The sequence below is a fragment of the Corvus kubaryi genome, unplaced genomic scaffold (genome assembly GCF_017639235.1).
Source record: "Corvus kubaryi isolate FWS band 111438036 unplaced genomic scaffold, C.kubaryi_AGA036_p1.0 split1-65, whole genome shotgun sequence".
Classification (NCBI taxonomy): domain Eukaryota; kingdom Metazoa; phylum Chordata; class Aves; order Passeriformes; family Corvidae; genus Corvus; species Corvus kubaryi.
In genome coordinates this window covers 1368172-1382306 of record NW_024582080.1, presented here as the reverse complement: position 1 = coordinate 1382306, position 14135 = coordinate 1368172, and the positions used below count along the sequence as shown (strand labels likewise).

Below are 14135 nucleotides of genomic sequence, written 5' to 3'. Positions count from 1 at the left end.
CCTCCATACAAAATAAATAAACATCAGTTTCCACCTAATATTTACTTCTTGGAAGTTCAAGACTAATCCCATTTGGCATATTTTAAGGAAGTGAGCTCTTGACCCCAAATGTTTATGGGCTGTAACAGTACGTCCAATAAAAAAAAGGAAGCACATTTTAAAGCTGCTCTTAAAGTCAGATTGGTTTTAGGCACAATTTTTACAAAGACAGCACTTCACCTCATGTTTCAAGTAAAAGGGGTAAGTGTGACTGATACAGCCCATCCAGACCAGATATTTCTGGCTATGGAAGTTTCTTTTAACAAGAATTTTTGAATATCTGTATTAACCCCCTGGCCCCCACAAGACAGATAACATAGTACCACAAGGGTTACATTACTTACATCATACTTCATACTGTAATAAAACGTTAAGGGAGCATTCTAGGTGAAATGCCACAAAATAATACACCAACTGAAAATAATGAGAAACAGCAATTTAATCCCAAACTAGTTTGGAGAAAAATAAGCCTTCAGATGCAAGTAATTAAGTTACCTGCTGTCTGCAAAACATTTTAGATCAGCAGCTCATGGCACAACGTTTATTTGATATTTTTCTGTAGATAAATAAAAATGTGAAGTGGGCACAGGTCGGCTTCTACTGTCATGTTATCAATATTTACTGTGTTTGTTGGAGCCCAGTTTGTGGGTCCTGCTCCAGATGCTGTGTGTGTCGTACCAATGCAGAAATAGACATAGAAATGCTTGTGTAACCCAAAGGCCACAAGTCGTGTTACAGCTTTTTTAATTACATGGTACTCTGCCTCTGTGAAGGGACACAAAGCTGGCCCCAAACTGTGCTTTGCAAAACAAAATGAGAAGTGCAATGATAGCACATGGGCTTTTCACTGTAGCGGTCTTTGCAGTTGGGGTTAACTGAGTAAATTAGGAGAGGTTTTGAACACATGAAGAAGCACTCCACAAGCAAAGAGTACTTCTTCAAACACTCAGGGTTAAGACTTGTAGCTGGACAGGTCTGGAAAATGAGGAGAAAGGGCAATACACGGCCTGCCAGGCCCGGCTATGTGAATTTTTCATTTCAGTGAGCCCTGCCCGAGTTTTCCAAGAATTAACAAAGAGAAAGGTAGATGGGGAAAAAAAAAAAAGGAAATAAAATAAACGGGGTTCTTGTTACTTGGCACCAGGAATAACTGAGCAGTAAATTTCCAAGGAGTGGAAATTTACCCTTCTTAAGTGTGAGGTTCGTTGATGACATAGCTAACACCTGCCCATCATGATCAGTGTCCTTTTTATACATATATATGTATGTATACATGAATTATCCTTTCTATGCATGTATATACGTACAAGACGTCCTTCAGGACGGCCTCACGCCACCGCGAAAACTGCGGAAAAAGAGCAGCAGGGGTTGCACTCGTTGTCCATTAGATTTTAATTTCCAGAGGAAAGATGGGGCGTTAATGCTGTTGCTTTTAAAATTTTTATTTTATTTGACTTGAACCCGCGCTCGCTTCAGCGGCGCCCACCGGCCATGTCGCGGCGGGGCGGGCGGGGCGGGGCGGCGGCCGTTGCGCCTGCGCGGTGCGGGGGGTGCGGCCGGCCATGGCCGCCTCCGTGTTCTGCTGCTTCTCCTGGTGCCGGGATGGCGGCGCCGGGCACATCCCGCTCAAGGAGATGCCGGCCGTGCACCTGGACACGCAGCGCATGGGTGAGCGGGGCAGAGCCGCTGCTGCCGCCGGGCGGCTCCACGGCGGGCAGGGCCGCAGCCCCGGGGCGCGGCACGGGGTAACCGCTGGGAAAGTCGCTTTGGGGCTACTTCTTTAGTCGGAATTGGCAGTTTCCCCGGGAAAAGAAATAAGGAAGCTTGGTTTAAAAATTGGCTTGAAGCAGTTTGGGTTTAAACTGAAGTTGATCGGCACGATGGGTATGTGGGGTGCCCGAGGGGGGCAGGCTGCCCGGCGGGGGCTGCGGGTCGTGGTCAGGGTGGGCACGGGGTGGTGGTTCAGAGGCGAGGGGCTGAGCTCACAGAATCACGGAGTCAGCGAGGTTGGAAGAGACCTCTGAGGTCATCAGGTCCAACCTGTGAGCCAACACCAACCATGTAAACCAGAGCAGGGCACTTTCTGCCACGTCCAGCCTTTCCTTAACCATCCCCAGGGACGGAGACTCCACCTGCAGTTATGGCAGTGGAAATGAAGAAGGAGCCAGGCCGTGCAGAGTCTTGTCCATGGTGCTCTTTTGAGCATTGCCCTTAGCATGAGGTATCCACAAAACCATGCCCGGGCTTTGTTGAGGAGAGAGGGCATCTGGGGCAGCAGCAGCAGAGTGGGGGAAAGAGCTGGGGGGGGATAGGTACGGTCCGGTGCTCGAGCACAATTGTTAGCAACAGCCTGCCGTGTTCTTGACCGTGACAACAGTGCCTAAAGATTAAGTCGTCCAATGGAGAAGGAAAACTTCGCAGAGGAGTTTTTTCTCACTGTATTGGCAGGCACATTTCTAATAGAAGGACTGTTTCAGAGACTAACTAAACGCCTTGCAATTCCATCAATCATTTCTACCTGATACGCTTTTCCTTCTTGTTGCAGAATGCTTTTTCTCTGGTGTTAGAGACAGAGTACAGGGCTTTGGTCTCACAGTGAACCCTTTCTGACTAAATTGTAAGTTATGCTTCTGATGTGGCTAAGCAGAGGTTGTAATAAGCATGATGCCATAAAGCCCAAGAGTTGAAAATTAGATCAGCTTATAGATTTTAAATAAATAAACCCTAGTGGAAAAATGAACTAGCCTGTAAACAACCTTCCTTCTCTTGCTTCAAAGCACATCATCATAGTTCTCACAGACTAATGAAGCTTTTACTTGGGGCAGGAGGAGCACAAACTGTTCTCAATGTTTAGGGGTTTTGAGGGCTGCTTTCAGATTTCTAAAAATGTTTTGAAGTTCTGTGGGGTTTTTTTTCTTCTTGCAGGAACAGATGTCGTCATTGTTAAAAATGGCAGAAGAATATGTGGCACAGGAGGCTGCTTAGCCAATGCACCTTTGCATCAGAACAAGAGCTATTTCGAGTTTAAAATCCAGTCTACAGGTTAGTCAGCAAAAAATATACAACTTGGGAGGTATGTCATGTTGCCTGCTGGTGGTAATATCTCAAATGCTCAGCACATGCATCTTTCTAATTGCATCATTGAACTTGTGAACATTAGAAAGATTTTTAAGTTGTTGCTGTGTGAAAAGAAATTTCTTTTTTTCCTTTTTTTAATTGTGACTCTAAAATATTAAAAAGAATGGTAAGTGTATTGCTAGAGGAGTGCAAATACTAACCCCCCACGTTGTTTTGTATGCTGTTATAGGCATGTTTTTCAGTTGGCGTATTTTAGAAATTATTTTTGCTCAGTAAATGCTTATGACCACATAAAACACTGTAGCTATGAAGTATTCTTTTAAAGAGTGCAGTTTATCCAGTGATATTTGTATCTATTTGTCTACCCTCATTTGCTCTTAAAAGGCCCTGTTTGCCCAAGCAAGCGTAACAGTCCTTGTGCTACCCTTTGCTCTTCAGATCAAATGTGTAGCACTTATTCTGACACTGCCTTATCCAGAGGAGCCTTTCAGCACCTTGTTCTTTTTATTTGCTCCTACAAATATGGTCAGCTTCATTACTACAGAGAGCACTCCAGGCGTGCTTGTATTCTAGCATCAAAAATCAGCCTGTATTTTTAAAAGCTGTTACAAGATGCTCTGAAAATGAAGCTGTGCTTTTCCTAAGTGTGTGTGGGGAGGGAAGAAGAAGGGAAGTGTTAGTCTAGAGACAGGCCTTGTGCACCAGCTGGAGCTTGATGCCAGCACTTTTTGGGTAAGGGTTGTTTGCCTTCAGGAGGGTGGGAGTGTAGGCAGCGTGAACGCAGATCTGCCCACGACACCTTGCAGTCCAACTAGTTGATTAGTTTTAAGCTACATGTAAGCTCATATCAATCTTAACTTGGCAATTTTATTATCCTTTATGTTGGGAAGAATCCATTGCAAGTGTTGTTCATACATGGTCATTATTCACACTTCTTACACTTAAGAAACAAGGGAAATAAAGTCTCGTGGTCTCTGTAACCCATTTTTCCTCTATTCCTGTGCCCCAAGGCAGGAGAACTGTAGAAGACTTAAAGTAAATGTGTGATTTCCAGAAGTGTCCCTGCACAATCAAGTAGAGGTTATCTGTGGGGTCACCCTGACTATTGTAAAGTTTTCTGAAGTCTAATCACACTCTTGTCCTTTTCCTAACATGTAAGCATTAGAATAAATTATTCTACAGTTTTGTCTTTTGAAACTAAGTTTCTTATATTTTTGCCTCATTTTAGTCTTCTGTAGACTAAACAGTCCCAGTTTGTTGGGGTTTTTTTCATTATAGAAGAAATTTTTACACTTCTGATTGGTTTTGTTGTTTTTTCTACAATATCTCTAGTCAGCCTAATTTGTCTTGAGGTACAGTGCTTAAAATGGATGCTCTGCTTCAGCTGCAGCAGCAGTAGATGACCTCATCTGTTTTATACATGCCACACATCCAGAAGTTTTCCACAGCAGTAGGGCACACTCACACTCACCAAGTGGTCTGTGATAACCCCCGAACCATATTCTGTGAACTGGTTACCAAGCCACTACTGTATTTGTGCCTCGTACTGTTCCTACTTACCTGGTCTTCTTCATAATTTAATAAAAACAGATGAACTTTCTTTATTTCTGACCAGTTAGTCAGGATCACTTTAAACTTGAAGGGCTTCTCAACAGTTTGCAGTCCTGTCAGGTTGGGATTGGCAGCACATTTAATCAACACATCGTCATGTTATTCAAGTAATCGATGGGAATGCAGAACAGTATCTGACCTTGTGCATTCAATGCAAAACCTCAAACCCCACTTGAGTCATCTTTTTTGATTTGACAGGGTGCTACTGATGAGTAATCCTGGAATAGTTTTCTAACCACTCGTGCCTTCGTATTGCTGTAACTGTCTAGACCGTGTCTTCATCATTTTACTATTTCAGTGTTGTATGAGTTTCAAAAACATTACCAAATCAAGGTCTATCATATTAACACTTTCTCCTTTTTCCATAAGACTAGAAAACTAGCTGGAAAAGGAAAATTTGTTGTTTACAGATCCATGCTAGTTGGATATATTTTTTGTATCATCCTACATATTTCTGGGAATAAAAGTTGAGCTAAGTGGTTACAATTCTTCTTTTCAGAGGTACTTCTTTTTCAAGATAGATACTGTTTGTCTTCAGTCTCCTGTGGCTACTTGTGCTGGATCTGGCCAGGATGAAGTTAATTTCCTTCATGGCAGCTGCTGTGGTGCTGTGTTTTAGATTTGCGACCAAAGCAATACTGATAACAATACTGATAACACACCAGTATTTTAGCTGTTGCTGAGCAGGGTTTGCACAGCATCAAAACCTCCTCTGTTTCTCACTCTGCCCCTCCAGTGAATATGATTAAGGTTGCACAAGAGCTTGTGAGGGGACATAACCAGGTGGATGACCCAAACTAACCAAAGAGATATTCTGTGCCACCTGTCTTGCTCAGGAATAAATGGGAGAGGAGGGGATTTAGGGAGGTTAGCCATCTTTTGCTTGGGAATTGGCTGGGCATCAGTCTACCCATGGGAGGTGGTGAATGATTGCCATTGCATCACTTTGTCTTGTTGTCTCTTTCTTTCACTTCTGCTTTACTTACTAAACAATTTTTATCTTCAGCCACAAGTTTTCTTGGTTTTGCTCTTCCTTTCCTCTTCCTTCTTTCCACCGGGGCCTGTAGGGGAAAGGGAAAGACTGACTGGATGGGGCTTAGCTGCCTACCAGAGCTAACCTACAATAGTTCTGGTATTTCCAGAAGATATTTACTGGTGGTACCATCATGGCATTAATTAAAAAACAAATTCTTTATGCTGTCCTGCTTCAGTCAGTCTTCAAAATAATGTGGTTTTTTTCTTACTGTGTTAATGTCACATTTTAGGGATTTGGGGTATTGGAGTTGCAACCCAGAAAGCAAACTTGAATCAAATTCCACTTGGTCGAGATGTCCACAGCCTGGTGATGAGAAATGATGGAGCTCTCTACTATAACAATGAGGAGAAAAATAGGTTACCAGCAAACAACCTTCCTCAGGAGGGCGATGTGGTGGTGAGTTTCTTAAGACTTCCTTAATTCCTCACCTGTTCCCAAATGCCTCTTATTTACACCTCTGTGGTCAAACTGCTGGCTGGTTTAAGTCAAATTGTTCGGCTTGCGTCTCCCAGTTTGCAAAGTGCTGGGATATCACTTCTTGTTGTGTTTGAATGGATCAGCAGCCTGGATACAGGTGGACTTCATTCTTGGTACTGATAGGTTCCTAATGAGGGACGGAGTTGACCAGAGTTTGAGCAATAGTTTCTAATGCTCTATTGCAGTATCTGCCTGACTGATAACTCCCATCACAAGGATCTTACATTATTTGAGATAGGACCTCCCTGAATAAATAATGTGCTGGAATGCATTACATGGCTATGCACCATGCCCAGCTGAACTCAAGATCCCTTAGCTGACTGGTTAATGATTAGAAGGACAGAGGGGAGCAGATGATGGGTCCTGGGTAATAAATTAATTGTATTTTTTGCCAAACTTTTGTAGTTTGTGGGGATATTAAGTAGGGAGGGGGGTAATGTTCAGTGGGAAAATGATTGAGAATGAAAGAAAATGGAGAATCTTATTAAGACTTATTTTTTTGTACCTTACTACTTCAGGTTTCTCAAAACATCTTTAAGTGACTTTGTTCAAAATGTTGTGGTTTTAGTGCTGTCATTTTCTCCATGTCTTCTTACTTATTTTCAAAAATACACGAGAGCAATGCAATGAAGTTGAGACCATTTATCACCCCTACTTTTTCATGCTGGATAACTTGCCTCTTTATAGCTGTGGTTAGAAATGCCATCTTTGGAAGCCCCAAACAGCTAAGGTTGCCATCTTGGGGCACAGGAATAGAGGAAAAACATCTCCACCCTTTACCTTCAGATACTATACTGTTCTTTTAATCCCCTTCTGAAACTGTTTTTTGAAGGGTTGCAGACTGTTCCAGGGTTTGGTGAATTAGTGTGGTCTGAACAGCTTCAACTAATCACAAGAAGAAGTAACTGATGTGTTACTGCTAACTCCCCCGTTTCCATAAATATCAATTTAGTTTGTTCTGTCACAAAAACAAATTCTTGAAGTTCTGAATGACCACACAAATTGTCACACTCAGACATACCAAAGCAGTGAGAAAAGTCCTTTAGCTAACAGATAAGTAAGTTACTATCTTGTTAGTGTTTGCTTTCTGCTCTGTGGTCAGCATATTTATAGCATTGTGTGTGAAACCACGGTCTGTTGCTGCCAGCAGAGTAAATGAACTGAGAGAGGTTTCCTGTGGAAGTATGGAAGGATAAACTTGATTCATAGCATCATTATTTATTAAAGTTGTTTCAATGAGAAGATACAAACAAGAAGATTGCAAACTGCCTCAAAATCATTGAAAATGTTATGTTTCTGTAATGTGGTGAAGTTTGGAAATTTGTTTAGTAAACTCAGTAAGATGCAAAGTGTATTGTGCAGTACGGTGCTGCATCCCAACTGAGCAGGCGTTAAGGAATCCTGAGTACTTGAAAATACAGATGTTACTGGTCATTTATTGACTTCTAGTCCTTGGCAGGAATATGTCAAGTGAGATTTTGTAGGATGCTGTGGTTTGCTTAATGGTGTTAAAATCTGCCTGTGGCTAAGAAAACTAAGTTAAGTAGCAGTCTTATGTGTGTAACTTGTTGATGCTTTTTTTTTTGTTAATTTTCTGTGCTTTGTAGGGCATTACATATGACCATGTAGAATTAAATGTATATTTAAATGGCAAGAACATGCATTGTCCAGCTTCAGGAATCAGGGGAACTGTCTATCCAGTGGTCTATGGTAAGTCAGAGATTTTCAAACTGTTTCACATTATGGACAATATTTTCATTCTAGTTCTGTTTTGTGAGCTGTGTATTCTTCTCACTTAAATGGAACACACATCAATCATCTATTCTTGGCAGCTGCTACAATTAATTGCATGAAAATGCAAACCTGGAAAATTAAAAAAGTATATATTTGCCTCATTTTTAATGCTGCTTAATAGGAAAAAAAGCACTGCTTACTGACTGCTTACAGTGCCCACATCCAGCAAGCTGGGGAGTTGCTGCACTCAGTCTAAAAGTTGAAGCAGATGGCAGACTTATGGGTTAATCTGATTTATCTATGAAGCTTGGTATTTGTGCCTTTTAATTTCACATACTTCATGAATGCCTTCGGTGTTATATAGCAATAGTGTTGTTGTTTGTATTTTCTTGAACTTCCTGTGTATCAGTTTCTGCTTGTTGCCTCTTGTCCTATTGCTTGGCGCCAACGAGCAGTGCCTGGGTCCACCCTCTTGGCACCCTCCCTTCAGATATTCATAGATATTGATGAGGTCCCTTATCTCTTCTCGAGACTGAACCGGCCCAGCTCCCTCAGTCTTCCGTCATAGGACAGGTGCTCCAGTCCCCTCATTATCTTTGTAGCCATCCTCTGGACCTGCTCCAGGAGCTCCATCTTCACTTTATCTTTGTTCCTACGTGAGCCTCATCTAAGTAGTAGCCAAAATATGGTCAAGTTGTGATGTGTCCTTCAGCCACGTGATGGCGCTGCTAAAATGCTGTAGCAGCTCCGCGGGATCTCCTCGTGCAAAATCTTCGTGAGCAGCAGAAGAGTTACTGTGTGGTTGCATCTTCCCTGTATTTTGGAAGGGGTGTTACGTAGCATGAAGAATGAAGGTTGCTTTCAGAAAATACTTGGTGGTGTGTTAGCCTACTGTTAATCTTTTTTCTCTGACTAAAGTTCCATGCCTGGGGAATGCACTGACCCTTTATTGCCCGGCTCTTTTTGTCTTCTTCCACAAGTGGGCATAATTTCATCATAATTATAATGTCTCCTACGTATAGCTAAACTTGAAGCCTGCAAGTTGCTTTTGTACAGTACTTACTTGGTATAAACTTTAACTATAAATGTCCTTAATTTAATGTGAACTTCTTCAAATCCTGTGGAAGGATTTGGCCATGGAGAAGAGAGTGTCTCAAGCATTTACCCTATTCAGACTAGAACTATAGATATCTTTTTAAAAGGAACATGATAGATCAAGCAAATGCAGTGTCAAGCTTGAGAAGATAAAACAAAAAATTGGGTGAAAAGGTTACTTCCCACAGCAGCTGTACCTCAGGCACTTTCATGGAAGGGAGACATAAACACTGCATAAGTACTAACTACATAACTGTACAAATACACTGATAGGAGTTTTCACAAAGCCTGGGAGGGAAAAATTCCGACCTTGGCTCTGAGATAGCTAAATTCCAAAATATGGAGATGAGGTTTTTCTTGTTTGAACTAATATTGATAGTCTACCAGGTTCATCTCAGAAGTGTCTTTGAAAGAGACCTTGCTTTTCTGACTAGTTGGGTGTTTCAGTTTGCTGGTGAAGTACACAAAAGCGTTGCTCTGAAAATACTCAGCAGTTTCTTTTTTATATTCTGCACTGAAAGTACTATTGCAGGTATGTTGATTATGCAGGGGATCAAAAACTGGAAGAAGTTTTGTAAAAAAAAACATATTACCCTCCAACTTCAAGAAGCAGTCAAAGAAGCTCTCTTTGGATCATATGCTAAAACTGATGGTTTGATACCGACCACTGCAGACTTCTGAAACCTTGTAAACTTCCAAAAATCCACTGTACACAGCTGAAACTCCAGCAGAATTAGGAACAGAAAAATATGCACATGAAGAGGTGACATACCTGCAAGGTGTATCTGGTAGTGTCCTTAATCCGTAGATTTCTGGAGAAATAGAGTAGAAAATTTGGAATCAATAGCCTGAAGCTCTACTAACACTCCCAGTGAAATTAGATGTGGGGTTCTCATTGACTTCACCAAGGACTATTACCAAGTAAACACCAGAAAAGAGAGATGATTTTCTCTCCTGGCATACGGCCTTACCAAATTCATTGAAGAGATTTCTTTTAATTGTGTGTATGTAATGGATGTATTGAAGACGTTCTTCGTGGTTTGAGCACAGTCTACAGTCTAGTAAGGTGGTGAAATAGAGGATCAAACTGTAAGTGTTCCTTCTCTAACTCCTCTTTTTTGGTTCTCTTCTGCAGTTGATGACAGTGCCATTCTGGATTGTCAGTTCAGTGAATTTTATCATACACCTCCACCCGGGTTTGAAAAGATCCTCTTTGAGCAGCAAATCTTCTGAATGTCTTCATACTGAGAATTTGCACCCTGCACTGTTACAAAAGCTTTGTCATCTTGAAGCCTCACTTTAGTTTTTTAGGAAACATCTGTGTATTTTTAGTAAGTACTTGTGACTGTTGTCTGCAGAATAAATATGTTAACTGCAACACCAGGTAAATGTGTTGCAAATAAGAGTTTACTGGCGATGTTTTGTGGTTAAGAATGAGTGCTTTGGGGCAGGGTTTTCTCTGACTTGTACTTGATGCATAAGGAGACTAAGGGATATTGCTGTTGTCAGTATTACATTCAGTATTTTGAATAAACTGGAGCTCTGTAAGGCAAATAGTTCTTATGCATAGGATAGCTATGGAGATGGGTAGTTCTCATGATTTTTTTCCCCCCAACTTGTTTCTCCCAGAAATTATGTAATTTCTTTAAAGGATACACTGTGTTTCTAGTCTGTGATTTGGAGTTGTGGTGTCCCAGTTGTGCACAATGACTAATAATACAATGGCATAACTAGCAGCTAGATACCTTTTTTTTTTTTTTTTGGAAAGGTGTAGGTTAACCCATTCCCTCACTCTTAGACCAGCAAATACAACTTATCTGTTTCTTCTAGCTTTCCATTTGCTTTTATTGTGACCAAAAAAAAAAATTCTAGTAATACTTTTTTGTTGAACCTTAAAAAGGAAACCCGAACTGTGTTTTTGAGGACCACCATGCTGTGTTACTCTGGTAAGAGAGTATGTACAGGTCACTCAACTTGGGTAAGCAAAGATCCAGGTGAAGGGTATGAGATGTTATGGTGAAGCCTTACATCTGAACTGTAAATTAGATTATTCTCTTATGGAATAGCATATTTAATTTCTTCTTGAATCATTTATAAACGGCTAAGACATTGTTCTAAAATGTGATGCCCTTGAATATACATTGTGAGATGCTATTTTTTCCCCTCTTGTCATATTTAATGTACTTCCTAGAAGAATTTTTATTGTAAAAAAAACCTCTTCATACTGAATGTTTGTGTTTTGGTTTTGGCTTTTCCTGAGTTAATGTGTTTGCATAAATGATTTTATTTAAATATTTTTAGAAATTACCTTATTCTGAAATTTTCAAATACAAACTGCTTTCTCAAAGCCTTTCACCTTAGGATTTACTGCATCTGTCTTAATTCTGTGCCTGTGTTTTCCTTCCTTTTAGCTTTGCTGTCACGTGACAGTATTGGGTAGAACTTTTCAACCTTGTCAGCATTATGGTATAAAGCTCGGGAGATTAGAGTGCAATTTTATCATTTCCCTTTGAAATCTGCTCAAATCAGAGTAGGGTAATGAAAAATAATACCTAAATCCTAACACCTTCCCCCCACCCCTCCCTTCTTTCTGGGCTTAAGTTTATTCCTGATTTGCTCTACCTCCTTCCCCCAGCAGCACAGAGGGACAAGGAATGGGGGCTGTGGTCAGTTCATCACATGTTGTCTCTGCTGCTCCCTTCTCCTCAGGGGAAGGACTCCTCACATTCTTTCCCTGCTCCAGCGTGGGTCCCTGCCTTGGGAGGCAGTTCTCCAGAACTTCTCCACTGTGAGTCCTTTCCATGGGCTGCAGTTCTTCATGACCTGTTCCAGCATGGGTCTCTTCCACTGGGTGCAGTCCTTCAGGAACAGACAGCTCCAGCATGGGTCCCCTTGGGACCTGTTCCAGGTCACAGCCTCCTTTGGGCACATCCACCTGCTCTGGGTGGGGTCCTTCACAGGCTGCAGGTGGACCTCTGCTCCCCCATGGATCCCCATGGGCTGCTGGGGCACAGCTGCCTCACCATGGGATGCACCAGGGGCTGCAGGGGAATCTCTGCTCTGGTGCCTGGAGCACCTCCTGCCCCTCCTTCTCCACTGGCCTTGGTGTCTGCAGGGCTGTTTCTCATGTTCTCACCCCTCCCTCTGGCTGAAATGGTGTAGCTTTTTCTCCCACCCCTTTTAAATCTGTTATCCCAGGGGCTCTGCCACTGTCTCTGCTGGGCTCAGTCTCGGCCAGCAGTGAGTCCGTCTTGGACCCGGCTGGCTCCGGATCTGTCGGAAATGGGGGAAGCTTTTGGCATCTTCCCACGGAAGCCACTCCTGTAGCCCCCTGCTACCAGAACCTTGCCATGCAAACCCAATACAGCTTCCACACAGCCTGGGCTTCAGATGTCTGATGCAGCCCTCCAAGTCCCATGTTCTGGGGATTGCCTGTGACCTCTGTCTGAGGCCAAGAAAAATGGCCCTCTGTCCTTCCAGAGGTATGCTGTCTTGGAGAAACTGTGCTGCCAACTGGAGGAATTCAGGAGGCAATGAGCAGGCAGCATGTCAGAGAACATGAAAGGGAGACACACAGGATCTTCTCTGAGTCTTAGCAGCTTGAAGATCTCATCTGTACAGACCCCATCTGTAGCAGGAAAGACAGCAGTGTCTGCCTTGCACCAACAAGGTAAGCAAAACCTCTGGAGAAGAGGATGGGTGGTAGCTGGTGACTCCTGGCACCAAGAGGAATGTTCTTGCCACACCTATGGGTTTACAACTGCAAAACAGGTTCCTTGCCCTTGTAGTTGAAGAGAAGCTAGATGAGCGTGGGGGCCCAGGTGGTGGACGATACCTTGCTGGTGAGAGGAAAGGGAGTGAGAAGGCACTAATAGGACAAGTCAGTGATTAACTGTGGATCTAGTGTTGGGAACATCCCATAAAATCCTAATAGGTTGTGGTAAGAGCAGACAGTGAGGTGGACTGAAAACAGGATGAATGGCCAGGCCCAGAGGGAGGTCAGTGGCACAAAGTTTAGTTGGAGGCTAGTAACCAGCCTCCAGGGTCAGTATTGAGTCTGGTCCTCTTTAACATCCTCATTAATGTTCTGGATGATGGTGCTGAGTGTACCTTTAGTGAGTTTGCAGAGACACAAATCTGATAGGATTGGCTGATATGCCAGAGGGTTGTGCTGCCATCCACAACAGTTTGAGAAATGGGTTGGTGGGAAACCTGCGAAGTTCAACGAGCAGAAGTGCAAAGTCCTGCAGTTGGGAAGAAACAACCCCATCTATCTGTACAGACTGAGGGCTATCCATCTAGGAAGCAGCTTGGCAGAAAGGCACCTGGGGGTCCTAGTAGATAACAAGTTGAACATGAGACAACAGTGTGCCCTCTCAGCAAAGAAAGGGAATGGTATCCATGGTTCCATTAGCCAAAATATTGCCAGCAGGTTAATGGAGGTGATCCTTTGCCTCTACTCAGCCCTGGGGAGGCCACACCTGGACTCCTGTGTCCACTGCTGGGCTCCTTGGTACAAGAGAGGAAGGGACACACTGGAGAGAGACTGAAGAAGGGCCACAAAGATGATTAAGGATGAAGCATCTCCTCCATGAGGAAAGGCTGGTAAAGCTCAGAATCTTCAGCCTGGAGAAGAGAAGGCTTAGGGGGATTTGATCAATGCACAGGGACACCTGAAGGGTGGGTGAAAAGAATGCAGAGCCAGGATCTTTGCAATGGGCCACAGTGACAGGACTAAAGGCAATGGGCAGAAACAAGTGCAGGAGGCTCCCTCTGAACGTCAGGAAACATTTTTCACTCTCAGGATGACTGAGCACTGGCACAGCTTGGCCAGGCTGGTTGTGGAGTCATTGTCCATGGAGATATTCAAAAGCCAGCTGCATATGGTTCTGGGTAACTGGGTCTAGGTGGCCCTGTGTGAGCAGGAGGGTTGGACCAGATGACATTTGGAGGTCCCTTCCCAGCTCGTCCATTCTGTGTTCATTCAAGTGCTTCATGTGGAATTATATTTCTCATGTTCATAGGTAAAGGAGGAAGTATTTAAAGAAATCCTAATCACTGTATC

At 42.9% G+C, this 14135-nt stretch overlaps 1 protein-coding gene across 1 annotated transcript; it reads left to right on the top strand.

Moving 5' to 3' along the window:
* The first annotated feature begins 1552 nt into the window (after positions 1-1552).
* SPRYD7 (SPRY domain containing 7) lies at positions 1553-11430 on the top strand. Its single transcript, XM_042014063.1, has 5 exons — positions 1553-1707; positions 2965-3081; positions 5994-6160; positions 7849-7951; positions 10206-11430. The coding sequence occupies exons 1-5, from the start codon at positions 1602-1604 to the stop codon at positions 10301-10303; spliced, it is 591 nt and encodes a 196-aa protein (XP_041869997.1). The 5' UTR covers positions 1553-1601; the 3' UTR covers positions 10304-11430.
* The last annotated feature ends 2705 nt before the right edge of the window (positions 11431-14135 follow it).